The 18,589-nt window shown below is 42.8% G+C and overlaps 1 protein-coding gene across 5 annotated transcripts in view; it reads right to left on the minus strand.

The window, feature by feature from the left end:
* The window catches only part of LOC121545935 (1-phosphatidylinositol 4,5-bisphosphate phosphodiesterase eta-2), a 164,667-nt gene that overhangs the window by 71,851 nt on the left and 74,227 nt on the right, over positions 1 to 18,589 (minus strand). For 3 of the 5 annotated variants that reach the window (XM_041856862.2, XM_041856865.2, XM_041856866.2), the window contains exons 1-2: positions 12,942 to 13,800; positions 2,323 to 2,469 (exon numbers count right to left, since the gene is read on the minus strand). In XM_041856862.2, coding sequence (XP_041712796.2) covers positions 2,323 to 2,469; positions 12,942 to 13,215 — 421 coding nt within the window. In that variant the 5' untranslated portion in view covers positions 13,216 to 13,800. Of the gene's footprint in view, positions 1 to 2,322; positions 2,470 to 12,941; positions 13,801 to 18,589 lie in introns of those variants that run through there. The other 2 variants (XM_041856864.2, XM_041856863.2) reach the window with 1 other exon arrangement.

Raw genomic sequence — 18,589 nt, forward strand, 5'->3', positions numbered from 1 at the left:
CATTGTAGGATTTTTAATGAATTTATTTGCAAATTATGGTGGAAAATAAGTATTTGGTCAATAACAAAAGTTTCTCAATACTTTGTTATATACCTTTTGTTGGCAATGACACAGGTCAAACGTTTTCTGTAAGTCTTCACAAGGTTTTCACACACTGTTGCTGGTATTTTGGCCCATTCCTCCATGCAGATCTCCTCTAGAGCAGTGATGTTTTGGGGCTGTCGCTGGGCAACACGGACTTTCAACTCCCTCCAAAGATTTTCTATGGGGTTGAGATCTGGAGACTGGCTAGGCCACTCCAGGACCTTGAAATGCTTCTTACGAAGCAACTCCTTCGTTGCCCGGGCGGTGTGTTTGGGATCATTGTCATGCTGAAAGACCCAGCCACGTTTCATCTTCAATGCCCTTGCTGATGGAAGGAGGTTTTCACTCAAAATCTCACGATACATGGCCCCATTCATTCTTTCCTTTACACGGATCAGTCGTCCTGGTCCCTTGCAGAAAAACAGCCCCAAAGCATGATGTTTCCACCCCCATGCTTCACAGTAGGTATGGTGTTCTTTGGATGCAACTCAGCATTCTTTGTCCTCCAAACACGACAAGTTGAGTTTTTACCAAAAAGTTATATTTTGGTTTCATCTGACCATATGACATTCTCCCAATCCTCTTCTGGATAATCCAAATGCACTCTAGCAAACTTCAGACGGGCCTGGACATGTACTGGCTTAAGCAGGGGGACACGTCTGGCACTGCAGGATTTGAGTCCCTGGCGGCGTAGTGTGTTACTGATGGTAGGCTTTGTTACTTTGGTCCCAGCTCTCTGCAGGTCATTCACTAGGTCCCCCGTGTGGTTCTGGGATTTTTGCTCACCGTTCTTGTGATCATTTTGACCCCACGGGGTGAGATCTTGCGTGGAGCCCCAGATCGAGGGAGATTATCAGTGGTCTTGTATGTCTTCCATTTCCTAATAATTGCTCCCACAGTTGATTTCTTCAAACCAAGCTGCTTACCTATTGCAGATTCAGTCTTCCCAGCCTGGTGCAGGTCTACAATTTTGTTTCTGGTGTCCTTTGACAGCTCTTTGGTCTTGGTCATAGGGGAGTTTGGAGTGTGACTGTTTGATGTTGTGGACAGGTGTCTTTTATACTGATAACAAGTTCAAACAGGTGCCATTAATACAGGTAACGAGTGGAGGAGAGAGGAGTCTCTTAAAGAAGAAGTTACAGGTCTGTGAGAGCCAGAAATCTTGCTTGTTTGTAGGTGACCAAATACTTATTTTCCACCATAATTTGAAAAAAAATCATAAAAAATCCTACAATGTGATTTTCTGGATTTTTTTTCTCAATTTGTCTGTCATAGTTGACGTGTACCTATGATGAAAATTACAGGCCTCTCTCATCTTTTTAAGTGGGAGAACTTGCACAATTGGTGGCTGACTAAATACTTTTTTTCCCCACTGTATGTACTAATATGTACTATGAAACTAATCGTGGAGCTATAAATACTTAAGTCTAGATTCAATCAGTTCTGCCTTAACCCGTGATAACCGACAACTACATATCAGTTTCATCTTTTTTATTTAGGCGATGTCGGAGGTGTGTCAGAGGTGTAACTGCATTGGAGCTGTCAAATCAGCAAGTTGCTTCCAGCGTTATACCTATCGCGGACATTTCCATTGGATGTGTAATAATCCCATGCAGCCCTGTTACATTTACATCTTAGTCATTTAGCAGACGCTCTTATCCAGACCGACTTACAGGAGCAATTAGGGTTAAGTGCCTTGCTTAAGGGCACATCGACAGATTTTTCACCTAGTCGGCTCGGGGATTAGAACCAGCGACCTTTCGGTTACTGGCACAACGCTCTTACTCACTAAGCTACCTGTCGCCCTTATATTAGGCTGATATAAATCCTTACTATTTTGTTTATTGATTTTGAATGTGAGCGTCATTATTTGTATATAGCCTTTCTCATTCTGAACTTCTAAAGCGAGTGGGATGGGTGTGGCTTCGTGACAATGATCACACGAGCAGCCATTCACCAATTTGACAGCTCTAACACAGTTACACCTCTGGGTTAACGCTTGATCTGATTGAATCTAGGCCTTAATGCCTGTTAAATCCAGGTTAATACAGAAGTAGGGAATCAAAACGTGAGACACTGGATGAGGATCAGTGAGTCAGTCATAAAGTAAAAGAGACTCACTCTTGGCTTTGTTATTAAACAGACCGTGTGCCTACAAAGACTTAACTCCTGTTAATTCCAGGTCTAAGCAGGTCAGTCAATCATTCAGTCATAAAGTAAAATAGTCAAACTACTCACTCTTGGCCTTCTCGTTCTTGCGAGAAGGCCGCCAGCGGATGCAGGACTTGTGTTCGTCCAGGTAGAAGTAGCGCACCAGTCCCTTGGAGCCACCGCGCAGCTTCACCATCTGGGTCCCCGTCTGCATGGAGCTCATGCATTTCTCCACTGGAGAGAAAAACACAGAGATAGTTGAGTTAGTGTGAGAGTGAGAGAGTGTGTCTATTCAAGTGATAGTCTGTCTGGGATAATGAGGGAGACTATGTGCATTTGCATTGGAGTGAGAGTAGGTTTGTTGTCAAGCACCAAATCATTCATTCCAGTCTGGAGCTCAAGGCAGATAAACATTTATTTACCATTTACTCACACATAATGCATTGGATCTGGCTTTCACATCCGCCTGTGTTTTACTTGGAGGGAGAGAGGGGGAGAGGGAGGAAGAGGGGGAGAGAAAGGGGGGAGAGAGAAGGGGAGAGGGGGAGAGAGAGGGAGAAGGGAAGAGGGAGAAAGAGAGAGAGAGGGAGAGAGGGGGGTGAGAGTGAGAGGAGGAGAGAGGGTAGAGTATGAGAAGGGAAGAGAGTGAGGGGGGAGAGAGTGAGAGGGGGGAGAGGGAGAGAAGGGGGGAGAGAGAGAAGGGGAGAGGGGGAGAGAGAGAAGGGTAGAGAGAGAGAGAAAGAAAGAGGGGGGAGAGAGGGGGAGAGGGAGAGAAGGGGAGAGAGGGAGAGGGGGGAAAGGGAGAGAGAGGGAAGGAGAGAGCGGGGGAGAAGGAGAGGGAGAGAAGGGGACATGGAGAGAGGGAGGGGGCGAGAGAGAGAGATAGAGAGAAAGGGGGGGCGGACAGCGGGAGGGAGGGAATGGGAGATGGAGGGGGAGAGGGCAGAGCCAAGCAATTTCTTCTCAAAAATCCCCTTAACCAGACACCTGCTTCACACCGTGTGGAATAGAATAAATAAATACAAATATGGGACCTATTGTTAGCTACCCGAATCCATTTGGTTTGTACAGAAGACAGTGTTGAACACCGGTGCTGAGATGAGACCACTTCTCGCACAACACCAAACATACTTCAAGAGGAAAATGGGTAAAACAGACACTCCATGTAAAGAGAGTGCCACCAAAATATCGCTACCACATTCAGGGCATGATTTTGGTCATTCAGGTCATTATTTTGGTTTCAATTTGACAGCTCTTCCACAGATAGCCCAGGTAATGGCATCCCTATTTAGCTGGTGCAGTGCCACTGTGTAGGCCTACACAGCCCTAGGCTAAGGCTCCAATGCCAGATTCTCAACTGTCAGGTGTCAATCACATCCTATGAATTAGTCACATCATATTTGACTAATATAATATAATATAATACCATTATGGATATTATCATAAACATTATGTGTGGTGCCAACAACCGGATGCATCTGGTTTTCAGGGATACAGCCATCTTTAACCTACAGTGAGGGAAAAAAGTATTTGATCCCCTGCTGATTTTGTATGTTTGCCCACTGACAAACAAATGATCAGTCTATAAGTTTAATGGTAGGTTTATTTGAACAGTGAGAGACAGAATAACAACAAAACAATCTAGAAAAACGGATGTCAAAAATGTTATAAATTGATTTGCATTTTAATGAGGGAAATAAGTATTTGACCCCCTCTCAATCAGAAAGATTTCTGGCTCCCAGGTGTCTTTTATACAGGTAACGAGCTGAGATTAGGAGCACACTCTTAAAGGGAGTGCTCCTAATCTCAGCTTGTTACCTGTATAAAAGACACCTGTCCACAGAAGCAATCAATCAGATTCCAAACTCTCCACCCTGGCCAAGACCAAATAGCTCTCCAAGGATGTCAGGGACAAGATTGTAGACCTACACAAGGCTGAAATGGGCTACAAGACCATCGCCAAGCAGCTTGGTGAGAAGGTGACAACAGCTGGTGCGATTATTCGCAAATGAAAGAAACACAAAATAACTGTCAATCTCCCTCGGCCTGGGGCTCCATGCAAGATCTCACCTCGTGGAGTTGCAATGATCATGAGAACGGTGAGGAATCAGCCCAGAACTACACGGGAGGATCTTGTCAATGATCTCAAGGCAGCTGGGACCATAGTCACCAAGAAAACAATTGGTAACACACTACGCCGTGAAGGACTGAAATCCTGCAGCGCCCACAAGGTCCCCCTGATCAAGAAAGCACATATACAGGCCCGTCTGAAGTTTGCCAATGAACATCTGAATGATTCAGAGGAGAACTGGGTGAAAGTGTTGTGTTCAGATGAGACCAAAATGAAGCTCTTTGGCATCAACTCAACTCGCCGTGTTTGGAGGAGGGGGAATGCTGCCTATGACCCCAAGAACACCATCCCCACCGTCAAACATGGAGGTGGAAACATTATGCTTTGGGGGTGTTTTTCTGCTAAGGGGACAGGACAACTTCACCGCATCAAAGGGACGATGGACGGGGCCATGTACCGTCAAATCTTGGGTGAGAACCTCCTTCCCTCAGCCAGGGCACTGAAAATGGGTCGTGGATGGGTATTCCAGCATGACAATGACCCAAAACACACGGCCAAAGCAACAAAGGAGTGGCTCAAGAAGAAGCACATTAAGGTCCTGGAGTGGCCTAGCCAGTCTCCAGACCTTAATCCCATAGAAAATCTGTGGTGGGAGCTGAAGGTTCGAGTTGCCAAACGTCAGCCTTGAAACCTTAATGACTTGGAGAAGATCTGCAAAGAGGAGTGGGACAAAATCCCTCCTGAGATGTGTGCAAACCTGGTGGCCAACTACAAGAAACGTCTGACCTCTGTGATTGCCAACAAGGGTTTTGCCACCAAGTACTGTCATGTTTTATAGAGGGGTCAAATACTTATTTCCCTCATTAAAATGCAAATCAATTCATAACATTTTTGACATGCGTTTTTCTGGATTTTTTTGTTGTTATTCTGTCTCTCACTGTTCAAATAAACCTACCATTAAAATTATAGACTGATCATGTCTTTGTCAGTGGGCAAACGTACAAAATCAGCAGGGGATCAAATACTTTTTCCCTCACTGTAGCTTCCTTTTCCGCTGAAAACCGGATGTGGGAACTCCGCTCAGGCGTTTCTTTTACGCCTGCTTTGTTAGGCTAAAGAATTACAGACATCCCAGTGATGGGATTGTTCTAATTTGTCATTGATTTGGCTTCCCTGGGCTCTCATTGATCAATAGTGAGAATGGGCTCCGAGGCCCTGGTTAATTCAGTGCAGTCCCGAGCACCAAACTGCCTGTGTCAATTTCCACCAAGGGATAATGCAGAATGTCAGAGACCAACTCGGACCGCTACTGTCACGATCGTCTAATGAGGGAGACCAAGGCGCAGCGTTGCGAGTGAACATATTCTATTTATTAAATGCTCACACGAACAAAACAATAAACAACGAATGCGTGACGTCTATGGTACAACACGAACACAACCGAACAAAATCCCACAACCCGAAAGAAAAACAGACAGATTAAATATGGCTCCCAATCAGAGACAACCAGCCGACAGCTGACACTCGTTGCCTCTGATTGGGAGTCACACCGGCAAACATAGAAAATAGACAACCTAGAACACCCACCAAAGAAACCGAAAACATAGAATGAACACACCCTGGCTCAACATAATGAGTCCCCGAGCCAGGGTGTGACAGCTACTTACTTAAAGTGCAATACTACCAGCTACTGCTACGACGATGCTAATAATTTAGGCTACAGAATGTGGCACTATAATCTTAGCCTCATGTGCCAACAATAGGCTGAACGAGAGACTAGACTACTATTCTGACGACTACTAGTCATATGCCCAATTATTTCTCTACTGCTGTAGGCGGGGGCAATTGGGATCAATAGATTGGACTGTAAAGTAGGCTTGGGCGATATACCGTTTATACTGTATACCGGGGTATTTCGAAATACAGACGGTATGATTTTCAACACTGTTAAAAACATATATATATATACAGTGAGGGGAAAAAAGTATTTGATTTTGTACGTTTGCCCATTGACAAAGAAATGATCAGTCTATCATTTTAACGGTAGGTTTATCTGAACAGTGAGACACAGAATAACAACAAAAAAATCCTGAAAAACGCATGTCAAAAATGTTATAAATTGATTTGCATTTTAATTATGGTGGAAAATAAGTATTTGGTCACCTACAAACAAGCAAGATTTCTGGCTCTCACAGACCTGTAACTTCTTCTTTAAGAGGCTCCTCTGTCCTCCACTCGTTACCTGTACTAATGGCACCTGTTTGAACTTGTTATCAGTATAAAAGACACCTGTCCACAACCTCAAACAGTCACACTCCAAACTCCACTATGGCCAAGACCAAAGAGCTGTCAAAGGACACCAGAAACAAAATTGTAGACCTGCACCAGGCTGGGAAGACTGAATCTGCAATAGGTAAGCAGCTTGGTTTGAAGAAATCAACTGTGGGAGCAATTATTAGGAAATGGAAGACATACAAGACCACTGATAATCTCCCTCGATCTGGGGCTCCACGCAAGATCTCACCCCCGTGGGAGTCAAAATGATCACAAGAACGGTGAGCAAAAATCCCAGAACCACATGGGGGGACCTAGTGAATGACCTGCAGAGAGCTGGGACCAAAGTAACAAAGCCTACCATCAGTAACACACTACGCCGCCAGGGACTCAAATCCTGCAGTACCAGACGTGTCCCCCCTGCTTAAGCCAGTACATGTCCAGGCCCGTCTGAAGTTTGCTAGAGTGCATTTGGATGATCCAGAAGAGGATTGGGAGAATGTCATATGGTCAGATGAAACCAAAATAGAACTTTTTGGTAAAAACTCAACTCGTCGTGTTTGGAGGACAAAGAATGCTGAGTTGCATCCAAAGAACACCATACCTACTGTGAAGCATGGGGGGTGGAAACATCATGCTTTGGGGCTGTTTTTCTGCAAAGGGACCAGGACGACTGATCCGTGTAAAGGAAAGAATGAATGGGGCCATGTATCGTGAGATTTTGAGTGAAAACCTCCTTCCATCAGCAAGGGCATTGAAGATGAAACGTGGCTGGGTCTTTCAGCATGACAATGATCCCAAACACACCGCCCGGGCAACGAAGGAGTGGCTTCGTAAGAAGCATTTAAAGGTCCTGGAGTGGCCTAGCCAGTCTCCAGATCTCAACCCCATAGAAAATCTTTGGAGGGAGTTGAAAGTCCGTGTTGCCCAGCGACAGCCCCAAAACATCACTGCTCTAGAGGAGATCTGCATGGAGGAATGGGCCAAAATACCAGCAACAGTGTGTGAAAACCTTGTGAAGACTTACAGAAAACGTTTGACCTGTGTCATTGCCAACAAAGGGTATATAACAAAGTATTGAGAAACTTTTGTTATTGACCAAATACTTATTTTCCACCATAATTTGCAAATAAATTCATAAAAAATCCTACAATGTGATTTTCTGGATTTTTTTTTCTCATTTTGTCTGTCATAGTTGACGTGTACCTATGATGAAAATTACAGGCCTCTCTCATCTTTTTAAGTGGGAGAACTTGCACAATTGGTGGCTGACTAAATACTTTTTTCCCCCACTGTATATCATTTGAAAGAGCATAAATGTAAGATTAAATGTAAGCCTTCACAACTTTCCTAGGTCCATCCTACACACAAAATAATGTATAACTTAAACTTAGAAAAATAACGGAAATATAAAAATGAATGTTTCCTCCAAAGACAACCAAACTAATTTTAAACTCTGCTATTCTTTCTCTTTAGCCACTAGATCAATAAAGTGTCAGGCATAACACCACCAAATATTTTCATGATTGGATGAATAATGCAGATTTTACAGCAATTAAGTGGATAGTGTGCATTTCGCAATTCTGGGTGTTGTTGGCTAGCTTCCTTTTTAGTAGCGAAGCTAGCTAACATTGATATTCAAGATGGCATGTGTATGTGATAACAGGGATGTTTTATACTGTTAGATAGCTTGAATCAGTGGGATTTCAATGATGTGAAGATGATATGGCTACGTATTTAAATAAATTGTGGAAGTTCATTTTACTTTCAGTTAGATTTTTTATTAGAGCCTTGAATGTGTACAGTGTAACTGGCTACACATGGAGCCTCTGACTGTAGTGCCAACAACAACAAGCTACACGCGTGAAACTTGTCTAGGCAATACGGTATGCATTTTTATGGGGCGCATGTCATAAAAACTACATTCAAAAGTTTGTTGTTTTATTTCAGTAAGAATGCCAAATGTCATGGTATATCATTCTGTGTAGCAATGTCACATAGATCATTTTATTTAATTGAGACAAAGCCTTTTCATTGTTAAAATAGACTCTCCTTCTCCACTCGCGCGTCATCAGGAAAATGATGTTTACAGGGGTGGAATCCCAAAATAAATGTATAAAATGTTATATCAATTTTTTAAACGTATTTAGCTAGTTGTGCAATACATTTTATAGATGAAAGGATAAGTAGCATATTGTTTTTAAATGTGTGCATGCTTTTCCCCTCTGACAAAACAACAGGGGGTTTGACAGATATCAAAACTCTTCCGTGAAGGACTCTGGTAGGATACACATGACTATCCTCGATGAAAGGTGGCAATTGAGGAGGGATGGACACCCTTCCGTTCGCCTACTAACGACTTGACACTTTCCTCGATCCCTCTACCACTTATCGGTTTCCGGGTCAAGGAGGAGGACAGAGAGAGGACAGAGGACGGTCCAAATGAGAATCTCCCTAGGTGTTCTGACGCATGCTTGTGTGTCTGTATTGTCCCAGTCTGTCTGCTGCCAGTGAAAAACCCAGTCTCTAATGTTTATTCATTGCATTCCCTTGAAAAGACGTGTTGAGGGAGTCGCTGTACATGGATAATACATTGTAAATATTGTCCACCAGAGAAAATAGAGCCGATGCATACTGTAACTGTAATCTAGCTCGTTCCAAATAGGCCTGGACATACTGTAGCAATGCTCAGCCCAACAACAACAAGATCAGTAAAACACGCCGGGCTATGCAAACAGTCCATCTCATTTGTGTTCATATTATTCTCAGGCTGTTTAAGCAATTTAAATAGACCACCCATCACCCACCCATTGACTTGAATTGGAATGCCTATTCAAGTAATTATATTTCTATGGCTTGGGCATAGATTTATTGTGGCATAGAGACACAGTACTTTATTTATGTATTACAGTGGGGTCCGAAAATATTGACACCCTTTATAAAGATGAGCAAAAATGACTGTATCAAATAAATAATTCAAATACTGAGCTATATTGTATGCAAAGGAAAAAGGGAAATTATATTATCTTATACAATTGCTCAGAGAAATTAATTTTGTTTAACAATGAATACTTTTTTTCCTCAAAAAAGGTACACTCTTAGAAAGAATTGTGGAATCTAGAATCTAAAAGCGTTCTTCGGCTGTCCCCATAGGAGAACCCTTTGAAGAACAATTTTTGGTTCCAGGTAGATCCCTTTTGGGTTCCATGTAGGACCCTTTCCACAGAGGGTTCTACATGGAACCCAAAATAATGTTACGTGGAACCAAAAAGGTTTCTCCCTGGAACCAAAAAGGGTCCTCCTATGGGGACAGCCGAATAACCATTTTGGAACCCTTTTTTCTAAGAAACACATCAAAGTCCACAAAGAAATGGTTAATTGACCACAAAATCAACATCTGGACTTGAACCCCATTGAAAACCTTTGGTTTGAATTGAAGAGTGTCCTTATCCTCGCAAGGGGAGGGTGCTGGAGTATTGAAAACAAGGGATCCAATAATTTTGACCCCTATCTTTTTGAATTACTTGTTAAACAAAATCGATTTCTATGAGCAATTGTATTAGTATATAATAATATATGTATATTTTGGCATACAATGTAGCTCAGTATTTGTATGATTTATTTTGTATTCCCCCGTCCCTAAACAGTGCCAACAACTAAACTGTCCGCCTGCCTCTTCAGCTCCGGTGAAGACCAACATCTGCTACAGGACCATCACAGCCCCCTAGAAGCACAACACTGCATCACTGACTGCATCTATCCCTTATACCTTCATCTTAGCTCTTCATATTCCATGACACGGACAGACAGCTACTCCAGGAATCTACTCGACAGTGTGTGTGTGTGTGTGGGAGGGGTTATAAGTTGACAGGCCCCTACAGAGGGACTAAATTATTTCACCACAATGACAAGAGACAAAATCTAATCTAATCTAGTCTAACGAAATTCTGTTTAAAGTGGGCCACGTGCTGATTGCACTGTGCGGAACAGCAGACAAAAAGAGAAGAGGGGAAAAGGAGGGGAAAGAAATGGGAGAGATGATGCCTTCAAAGAGTTATGATATGAAATGATGGAGATCTGCGGTCTAAACTGGGGGAGATGGAATGTGTGAACTAATGGGTTGTTGGGTCATCTACTGTCTACTGTAAAGTGTACAGAACACCACATCATTCTACAGGGTTGGGATCACTTCAGTTCAATTCCTGTTCATTAACTTGGACATGACATTTCTCCATAGGAATGCAATTCGATTGTATTCAATACATTTGACTGGAATTTAGATGACCCCAACCCTGATATTCTGCAATGGAAAAATAAATACTGCAAGGCTACTCACAGCCCATGAAGCCCGACCAATCAAAGGACAATCAATTAGGCACCAGTCTAGTGCATTTGGGACTTCTCTCACCTTTGCCCTCTCTCGGAAGGTGCAGCTGTTTGAATTGCTGCTAATGGAGCAATTAGGGACCAACTCGTCAAACTGGGGTAGAAACTCATTGTAAAGAAGACTCAACTTCAAGTAATCTGTAGGAAACTCTTCACAATATAACTACACTGCACAGAATAACTGGTATGTGTCCTAAGAAGAAAGTAGAGAAGGAAAATAAAAAGTGTTTCAGCTGTGTGTGTGTAATGCAGTGTTTCTCCATCAATTCCCCTTGGGATCACACAGGTAGGTCTACGTTTTTGTTTTAGCCCCAACACACCTGATTCCACTGATCAAGGGCTCAATGATTCAGGTTGGTAGAACAAAAATGTGCACCCCTTAAGAAAATTGTCCCTCAGGAAAGGACTGAGAATGGTGTAATGAACAAAGGTTGGGCATGGCGTGAGACACTCCTTCTTAGTGATAACAGGCAGACACAGCATGGCAGAGAAATACTGCAGTAGTACTGTAGCAAAGACTTCTTCTAACAGCCGGAGGGAAATCTCAATGTCTGCCCAGAGACTGGCCACTTCAAACTAACTCTTTACTATTGGGTCCAGAGCCGTTGCCACGGAAACATGCTCAGGGTTTTACAGTATGGGGAGATGTAAATATAAAAGAAGGACAGTCCAGCAGGATAAAATAGTAATAGAAATACAGTCTTGTATGTCATTACTGTGCTTGATTAGCCTACTGTATACGGATGCCAGTCATGGGAGATATGACCAACAACAAAATTACATTTGGGAGCTACTGAAAATAAATACAGAAATTATCATGGTATTACCCTGGGCATGTCAACAATGTCACCCTAAATTCACACTTATGTTACTTTTCCTGTAACTGATTGCAATTACGAGAGAACATCAGAATCACTTGTGTGTAACAAGGTGTCAGCTAATAAGGAAAACAATCAAATCTCTGAGAGGGAGAAATCACTTTGGGCCAAAAAGGTCTGATTGAAACACACTAAAGTGGTTTGCTTGTTTGTTTGAGTACAAGCTACTGGAATTCAACAAACGTAATGAATGATAAGGATCAGACCAAAAAAAATGCTCGCTTGAAAACAAATCAAAGTAATTACATTGACCGTCAACAATTACCCAGACAAAATTCCCAACTCAGTCCATCTCCTAATTGTTTATGATGACTCTCAACATGATTATAGTAAAACACATTACCCCATGACCTTGATTCGTAACTACACTCGTCAGACTTCTACCCATCGTGTGAGGGCTTTACGGCTATTTACATGGTTAAAATAGAAGCCAGACGACAGGTGATGGACACATTTTCTGCCAGGAGGCAGCTGAGGATGAGGCAGAGGTAAGTTGGTGTCAACCTTAATGCTGTTAAAGAAGCGGCGGCAGTGCCGGGTGTAACCACAGTGATGGCGTGACCTGGTCATCCGGCGCCCCAGTGCAGTCTGGGTGGAAGAAGTGGGCCAGGAGAGCCGAAAAGGGCGGAGTCACGTTGTCCTTCGCTCACTCGGTCAGAGCACTAGGCTAAGCTTTAGGGGATTGTCTGGAGTCCATATGTCACACACCCACACAAGCGTGCACACACATACAACAAACACACATACACACCTATACACAGGTGTTTCTGTGGCGCATGTGTCTATGTCACTGATGTAAAAAGCAGCAGACCAATAATGAGGTCATAGGACAAGTCGTTCCACCACAGTCCCACTGACCCACTCCAGTCGTCTGGTAGAACAGTACCTAGTACCATGTCTCACCAGAGCTCCATAACAAATGTAATGTTCCCACAACACATCCACAATCTAGACACACACACACGCACACACATAAATACAGACATGCATGACCAAGTTCCCATTCCGTTTCAACAACAAATGTACTCCAGAACACTAGTTATTGTAGTGGTCAATCTTTAACCTAGTCCAAATGCCATCCATCCATCCATCCTTACCCATGTCTCCCAGCCTCCACTTGGAGAAGGACACATTTCTGCTGCCAATACAGAAGAACTCTTCCACCAGGCAGGATAGGGAGGCCTGCTGCTGGCTCTTACACACAACACTCTCCCCCTCTTTCTTCTTCTCTTTCACCTTCTCGCCCCTGTGGATGGGGGCCTGGTCTGTGGTAAGGCATGGCTCCTGGGCAGCCTCCGCGGACTGCATCAGTGCAGAGGACACGGGAAAGGACATGGGAAAGAGGCCACTTGTCATCACTGACTCGCTCATGTCTAAAGAATTGTGGGTGCACGTCGACCGGTTCCCCGTTTGCTTCTCTCAATTGCGAAAACGAGATTGGATGCCCCGGCTACGTTCGCTCAGGTAGAGTTAGGTCTGTTTTCCCTCTGGCTGGCAAAGCCAATGCAAGCACAACATGGACATCTTAACGATTGACAGCGGTCAATGGGGGAATTGTTTTTGTTTCGAATTGGAAGGATGCTTCTCTTGTCTTTGGTAGAGCTGATTAGTGTACAGCTACTGTTTCCTTGTTAGACTGCTGAGAGTTAGCAATCACAATATCTGCTGATGGCTCCTTTCCAAAGCATTCTTCCATATCTAGCCTTTTCAGTAGGCAGTTCTCTCAGTGTGAGAGCGAGAGAAAAAAAATCCTCCTCTCCAAATGATGTCAACAGTTAGTCAATAATCTGGAGCTAGTCACCACAGCAAACAACCTTCTCTTCTTCTCTTCTCTCAGCTCCCCTTCTCTTCTCGTCAATATCCCTCCATCTCAGACAACAAGGTGCGCCTGCATCTTTGAGCACTGAGACTCCGCTTGTGCCATTATCTTTCCTTTCCCTTCTTTCTTCAGCTAGAATTCAAAAGGCTCTCAGTGTCAGTCGGAAAGCGTAAATCCTTCGGAATCTCTAATCCAGGTCGGGGGGATTTGCTTAACGTGTGGCGAGAAAGAGAGAGAGAATGGGGGAGAGACACAGAGAGAGAGAAACGCACTGAGAATGAGCCAGGCACCCTAATAAAGATGTAACAAGTCTTGTTTTTCCTTCGCACCAATTAAAAAGTATTTTTCATGCCTGAAAGTATCTCCTGTGCTGCTACCAGAGGGAATCAAAATGACGACACACACACAAGTCTGCGCACACAGACTCGCTTTCCCCGGCTGAGGGGAAAGTTCTTTGAGAGACCTCAATCTCCAGTTACGTTCCATTGAGGGGAAAAATGATCTCCCTCTCTATTCTGACCACCTGTATAATCTGGGTCCGGTTTGAATACATACAAACACTCAATTTTGGCTAATTTAATGGCCTGCTGATATTGGTGTACGAAGATATGATTAGCTACTAGTGTGTCTTTAGCAGAGGTGCATATAAAATGACTTAAGCACTGCAAAATCAAGTGGGAGGGTGAAAGAGGGGGTGCAAAGCCTTAAATCTGAAAAGGCAAACACTGCAGTAATGTCACACCTTCCACTGTAAAAATAGAGACAGAGTTGGAATCCTATTCCATTGTTATATAATAAATCCCACAGTCCTTATTAGTAAGAATTAAGAAACAGAAGACAAGTTGAGTATTGAAGTGTTGTTTTGTATTCAAAACGCCTCCGTTAAATCCTCAACTAGCAGTCCAATGCAATTTTAATTTGGGTGGTTACAAGTGGGGGAAAAACGTGGTCTCTGCTGGCAGAGATCTGCCTTGGTTCATGCCAGTCAGTGACAGAGCTTCAGCCATTTAAAGATTATGAAATGTAATAGCTTATGACACACACACATTAACATCTCATCCTACAAGGGGAATTGAGGACATGTTCTCATGCATTCGCTCTAGATATAGCAGCAACATTGTCCTATGTGGCTAAGCCATTCCCTTGCCATGTATGAGTCAAAATAAAATTTATTTATCTGAAATATCACTTTCACAAATCTCAACAATGTAAAAAGAACAGAAAACCTGGTACTACCATGGGCCAGAATAGCCTCTGCGAACATGTAGGCTCACTTTTTGTCAGACTTGAATAAACTTCATTTGAACGTACTTTACCTGTTGTCTGCTGATTTTGTCCTTGTGTAGGAGGTAATCTGAGCCAAAATATCCACAGAGTAGTGTCATTAACCCGACTTTCAGTACGCTGGTCTGTATGTCGGTTTATATTTTCAGTACGGATGCACTTTGCACGTGACTTGCACAATATGTTAACAATGCCCGAGTTTAACCGAAGCACAGACCAAACATTGTCCCACGCAATCAGCTGGAAATCATTCGGTTACATTCGGCTATTGTTTACATATTGTGCATCAGGAGATGGAAAATACAGGCAACAGAACTTACCGGCGTCGCAAAAAGTCGGGTAAACAACACTTTCCTGTGGTTACCCTATCTGCACTTCCTCCCACTAAAAGGACCAACAGCACAGACAACCGGTAAAGTACGTTTAAATATGTGATTTGTTTCAGGAAACTAGGTGTATGTCACATGTCACTACTTCACAGGAGAGGCATTTGAACGAGCATCCTTCTGTCTATAACATGGGTAACTAACATTACGTGTATGATCTGTGTAGTAATATTATTTGTGTCTCAAAAATCCATTTGCATTGCTAGTTATAGCCTAATGTTAGCTAGCTAGCTAACATTGAACCTAGTTGGCTAGCTTTAGCTACCTGCAGATTCATAGCTATGACTATCAGTTTGAATTGCTAGTAGTATGGGTTGGGATTAATGCCGCGTTCAGAACAACTGGGAACTCGGAAAGCTCCGACTTCCGACTTCAGTGCATTCAAAAGAACTGGGAACTCAGAAGAAAACGAGCTCCGACTGGGAAAAATCGTTTTGAACAGCCATCCAACTCGGGAACTCTGGCATCTTTCTAGAGCCCATACTTTCCGACCTGAACATCACTGACATCATGATTTGACCTAGTATTTTTCCAAGTTCCCAGTTGTCTTCAAACACCATTAGGTTAATTGTTTAGCAAGTCTCTGAATGTCCTTCAGTGGCCCAGCCAGAGCCCGGACTTGAACCCGATCTAACATCTCTGGAGAGACCTGAAAATAGCTGTGCAGCAACGCTCCCCATTCAACCTGACATAGCTTGAGAGGATCTGCAGAGAAAAATGGGAGAAGCTCCCCAAATATAGGTGTGTCAAGGTTGTAGCATCATAACCAAGAAGACTCGAGGCTGTAATCGCTGCCAAAGGTGCTTCAACAAAGTACTGAGTAAAGGGTCTGAATACTTATGTAAATGTGATATTTTGTATTTGTATTTTTTATATATAAACCTGTTTTTGCTTTGTCATTATGGGGTATTGTGTGTAGATTGATGAGGGAAAAGAACTATTGAATCAATTTTAGAATAAGGCTGTAACGTAAGAAAATGGGTCTGAATACTTTCCGAATGCACTGTAGGCCAAGGACTAGATAAAGTGTATTTTTGCTACTACTTTCACCACTTTTAGTCTTGAAATATTTGGTTGTTTGCTACAATACCTTACTCACTCTGTTTAGCACATGGCCTCACATGTGAATCCTTAAAGAGAAGGGTGGGGCTAAGGCTTAAGAGGGTGTGAATGATGATGAATGGGTAGGTGTACCAAAACATTCAAGGGCCATTTTCTCAAAAGTGGGGTTACAAGTTTATCAACTTTTGAAGCATAATTATTTTCCCATTATTCCTCAACTGCAGTATATGATATACCATTTTCTAGCTCTCAGTCTCTACTTTTATCTGTTTGACCTATAATTAGCTTAGACTGCAACTGGATTCTGACTGGTAATTTGGGCTGATACAGAGATCCAATCAGCCCTGGATCTCTGTATCAGCCCAATGTCCCATCAGAAACCAGTTGCGGTCAAAGCTAACCTGCAGGCATGTGTTTTGGAGAGTTATATAAAATAATAATGTATATCTCTAGATAGACCACAGCTCTTGGCCTGTTAGCAGTGTAAACTGCCTTTGAAGTATGACTCAACTTGGAGTAGTGCAACATATGATGAGTCATCTTCTGTGACAATCTGAGGGTTCGCCTGTTTCCCAAACAAATGTTGTCGAAGCAGCACTTTAAAATAGAATTGGATGAAAACAAACAAAAACAAAAAATTGAAAAAAATGATTTATAAATTGCATGAACTAACTCATCTTGCCCCTTTGGTCGCATTCGACGCGTTTGTTTCACGGAACTGTCTGCACATTTTATCCAATTTACTGAAAATAGGTGGTATCCAATTTAAGGTCATGTTTTTTTCCCTTGGACCAAGTCGCACAAATACGAACTTTCAAAAGCTTATCATTGAAGTATCATTGAGGGTCTGGTTCTTGGCAACTTGAACACTTCGACATAACAAAGAGTTATGTCTCTCAAGTCAAGTGAATTGAAAATGCATAGTGCAGTCACCATCACAGATTAGGAGTGGCAAACTAGTAACTGTAGAGAAAAAACATTCCCAATTGGAGAGTAAGATCTGCAACTAAGAGTGTAAGTTATTACTCATCCAGCAACAACGTATTATATCAAGTGCAATACAAAGTTTGTAAAACGTAAACATTATGGCAAACAACGCAACACTACTTCATGTGGGGGGAAAGCGCTCGCTGTTTTCAATCAGGTGACGATCAAAACACCTGATGCATCCTTTGCAATACACAATAGAGCTAGGCCCACATGTGTGTTGTTCAACATTGTTGTATTCCTATGCTGTTGCTGGACCCGAAAATGTATAGAAAGGTGAATTATACTTTGTGAATTTATTAAAACAGTAAATAACACCCAACACAAACTGAAAACGTCTCATGGTGTGTTTCACTATCGCTTACAGAAAATACACTCCATAGCAGACATAACTGTCACGTAATCATATTCAGGAGATAAGAGACGTGTGTAGTGAACAGAACAAAAAAGAGCTCCTGTAATTTATCCTGAAAGATGAAGGCAGAGTGGATGCTTCATTGACCCTCGCTCTGAAACTTCGGGAAACCTCCCCGCAGGCCCCTTGGGAATGGAGTGGCCTACTAGCAACCACCTCTAAAAGTGAAATCTCTCACTGTGCTTTTACACCATTTCATAATTTGGTTATCATGGGAAAGAATACATGTGATCTATGGTCTCCCAACCACCATTTTGCAAATAGGTCATGTAATAAGTCAACCACTTATCTTTCATATGATTGATTAACCTAAGCTATGTCACACTTACCCCTTTCACCCACTAATGGTCACTAAACTGTTTAGAGAACATTAAGGCTGCATTATGCTATAGTATTGTATAGACACACTCACAGCCTGGATGGACTATAGTAGGCCTGACCTAATTGGGCATTTCAGCACCACGGCTAGCACAACAGCAGTATCCAGCTTGCACACACAATACTAGCTTCAGCATGTGTTCCAAGAACCTTAGAACAGCTTCCTCTCCATGCTTCTTTTTGAAAAGACAGATCGTCTTCTGGAACCAGATCGTAACATGAATTGATGGGTTACAGCATTTTTTGTTCTAGCCCAGCACTACCACATCCGATTCAACGCGTCAAATCACCATCAACCTTGATTCATTGGATCAGGCGTGTTATTGCTGGACTAGATCAAAATGTGCCCAGGAGGGCTTCTCTGATTGAGAAACACTGACGTCAGCATCAGCTGTTCCAGAAGAGGCTCCTGAT

This window comes from Coregonus clupeaformis, chromosome 30 (genome assembly GCF_020615455.1).
Source record: "Coregonus clupeaformis isolate EN_2021a chromosome 30, ASM2061545v1, whole genome shotgun sequence".
NCBI lineage: Eukaryota > Metazoa > Chordata > Actinopteri > Salmoniformes > Salmonidae > Coregonus > Coregonus clupeaformis.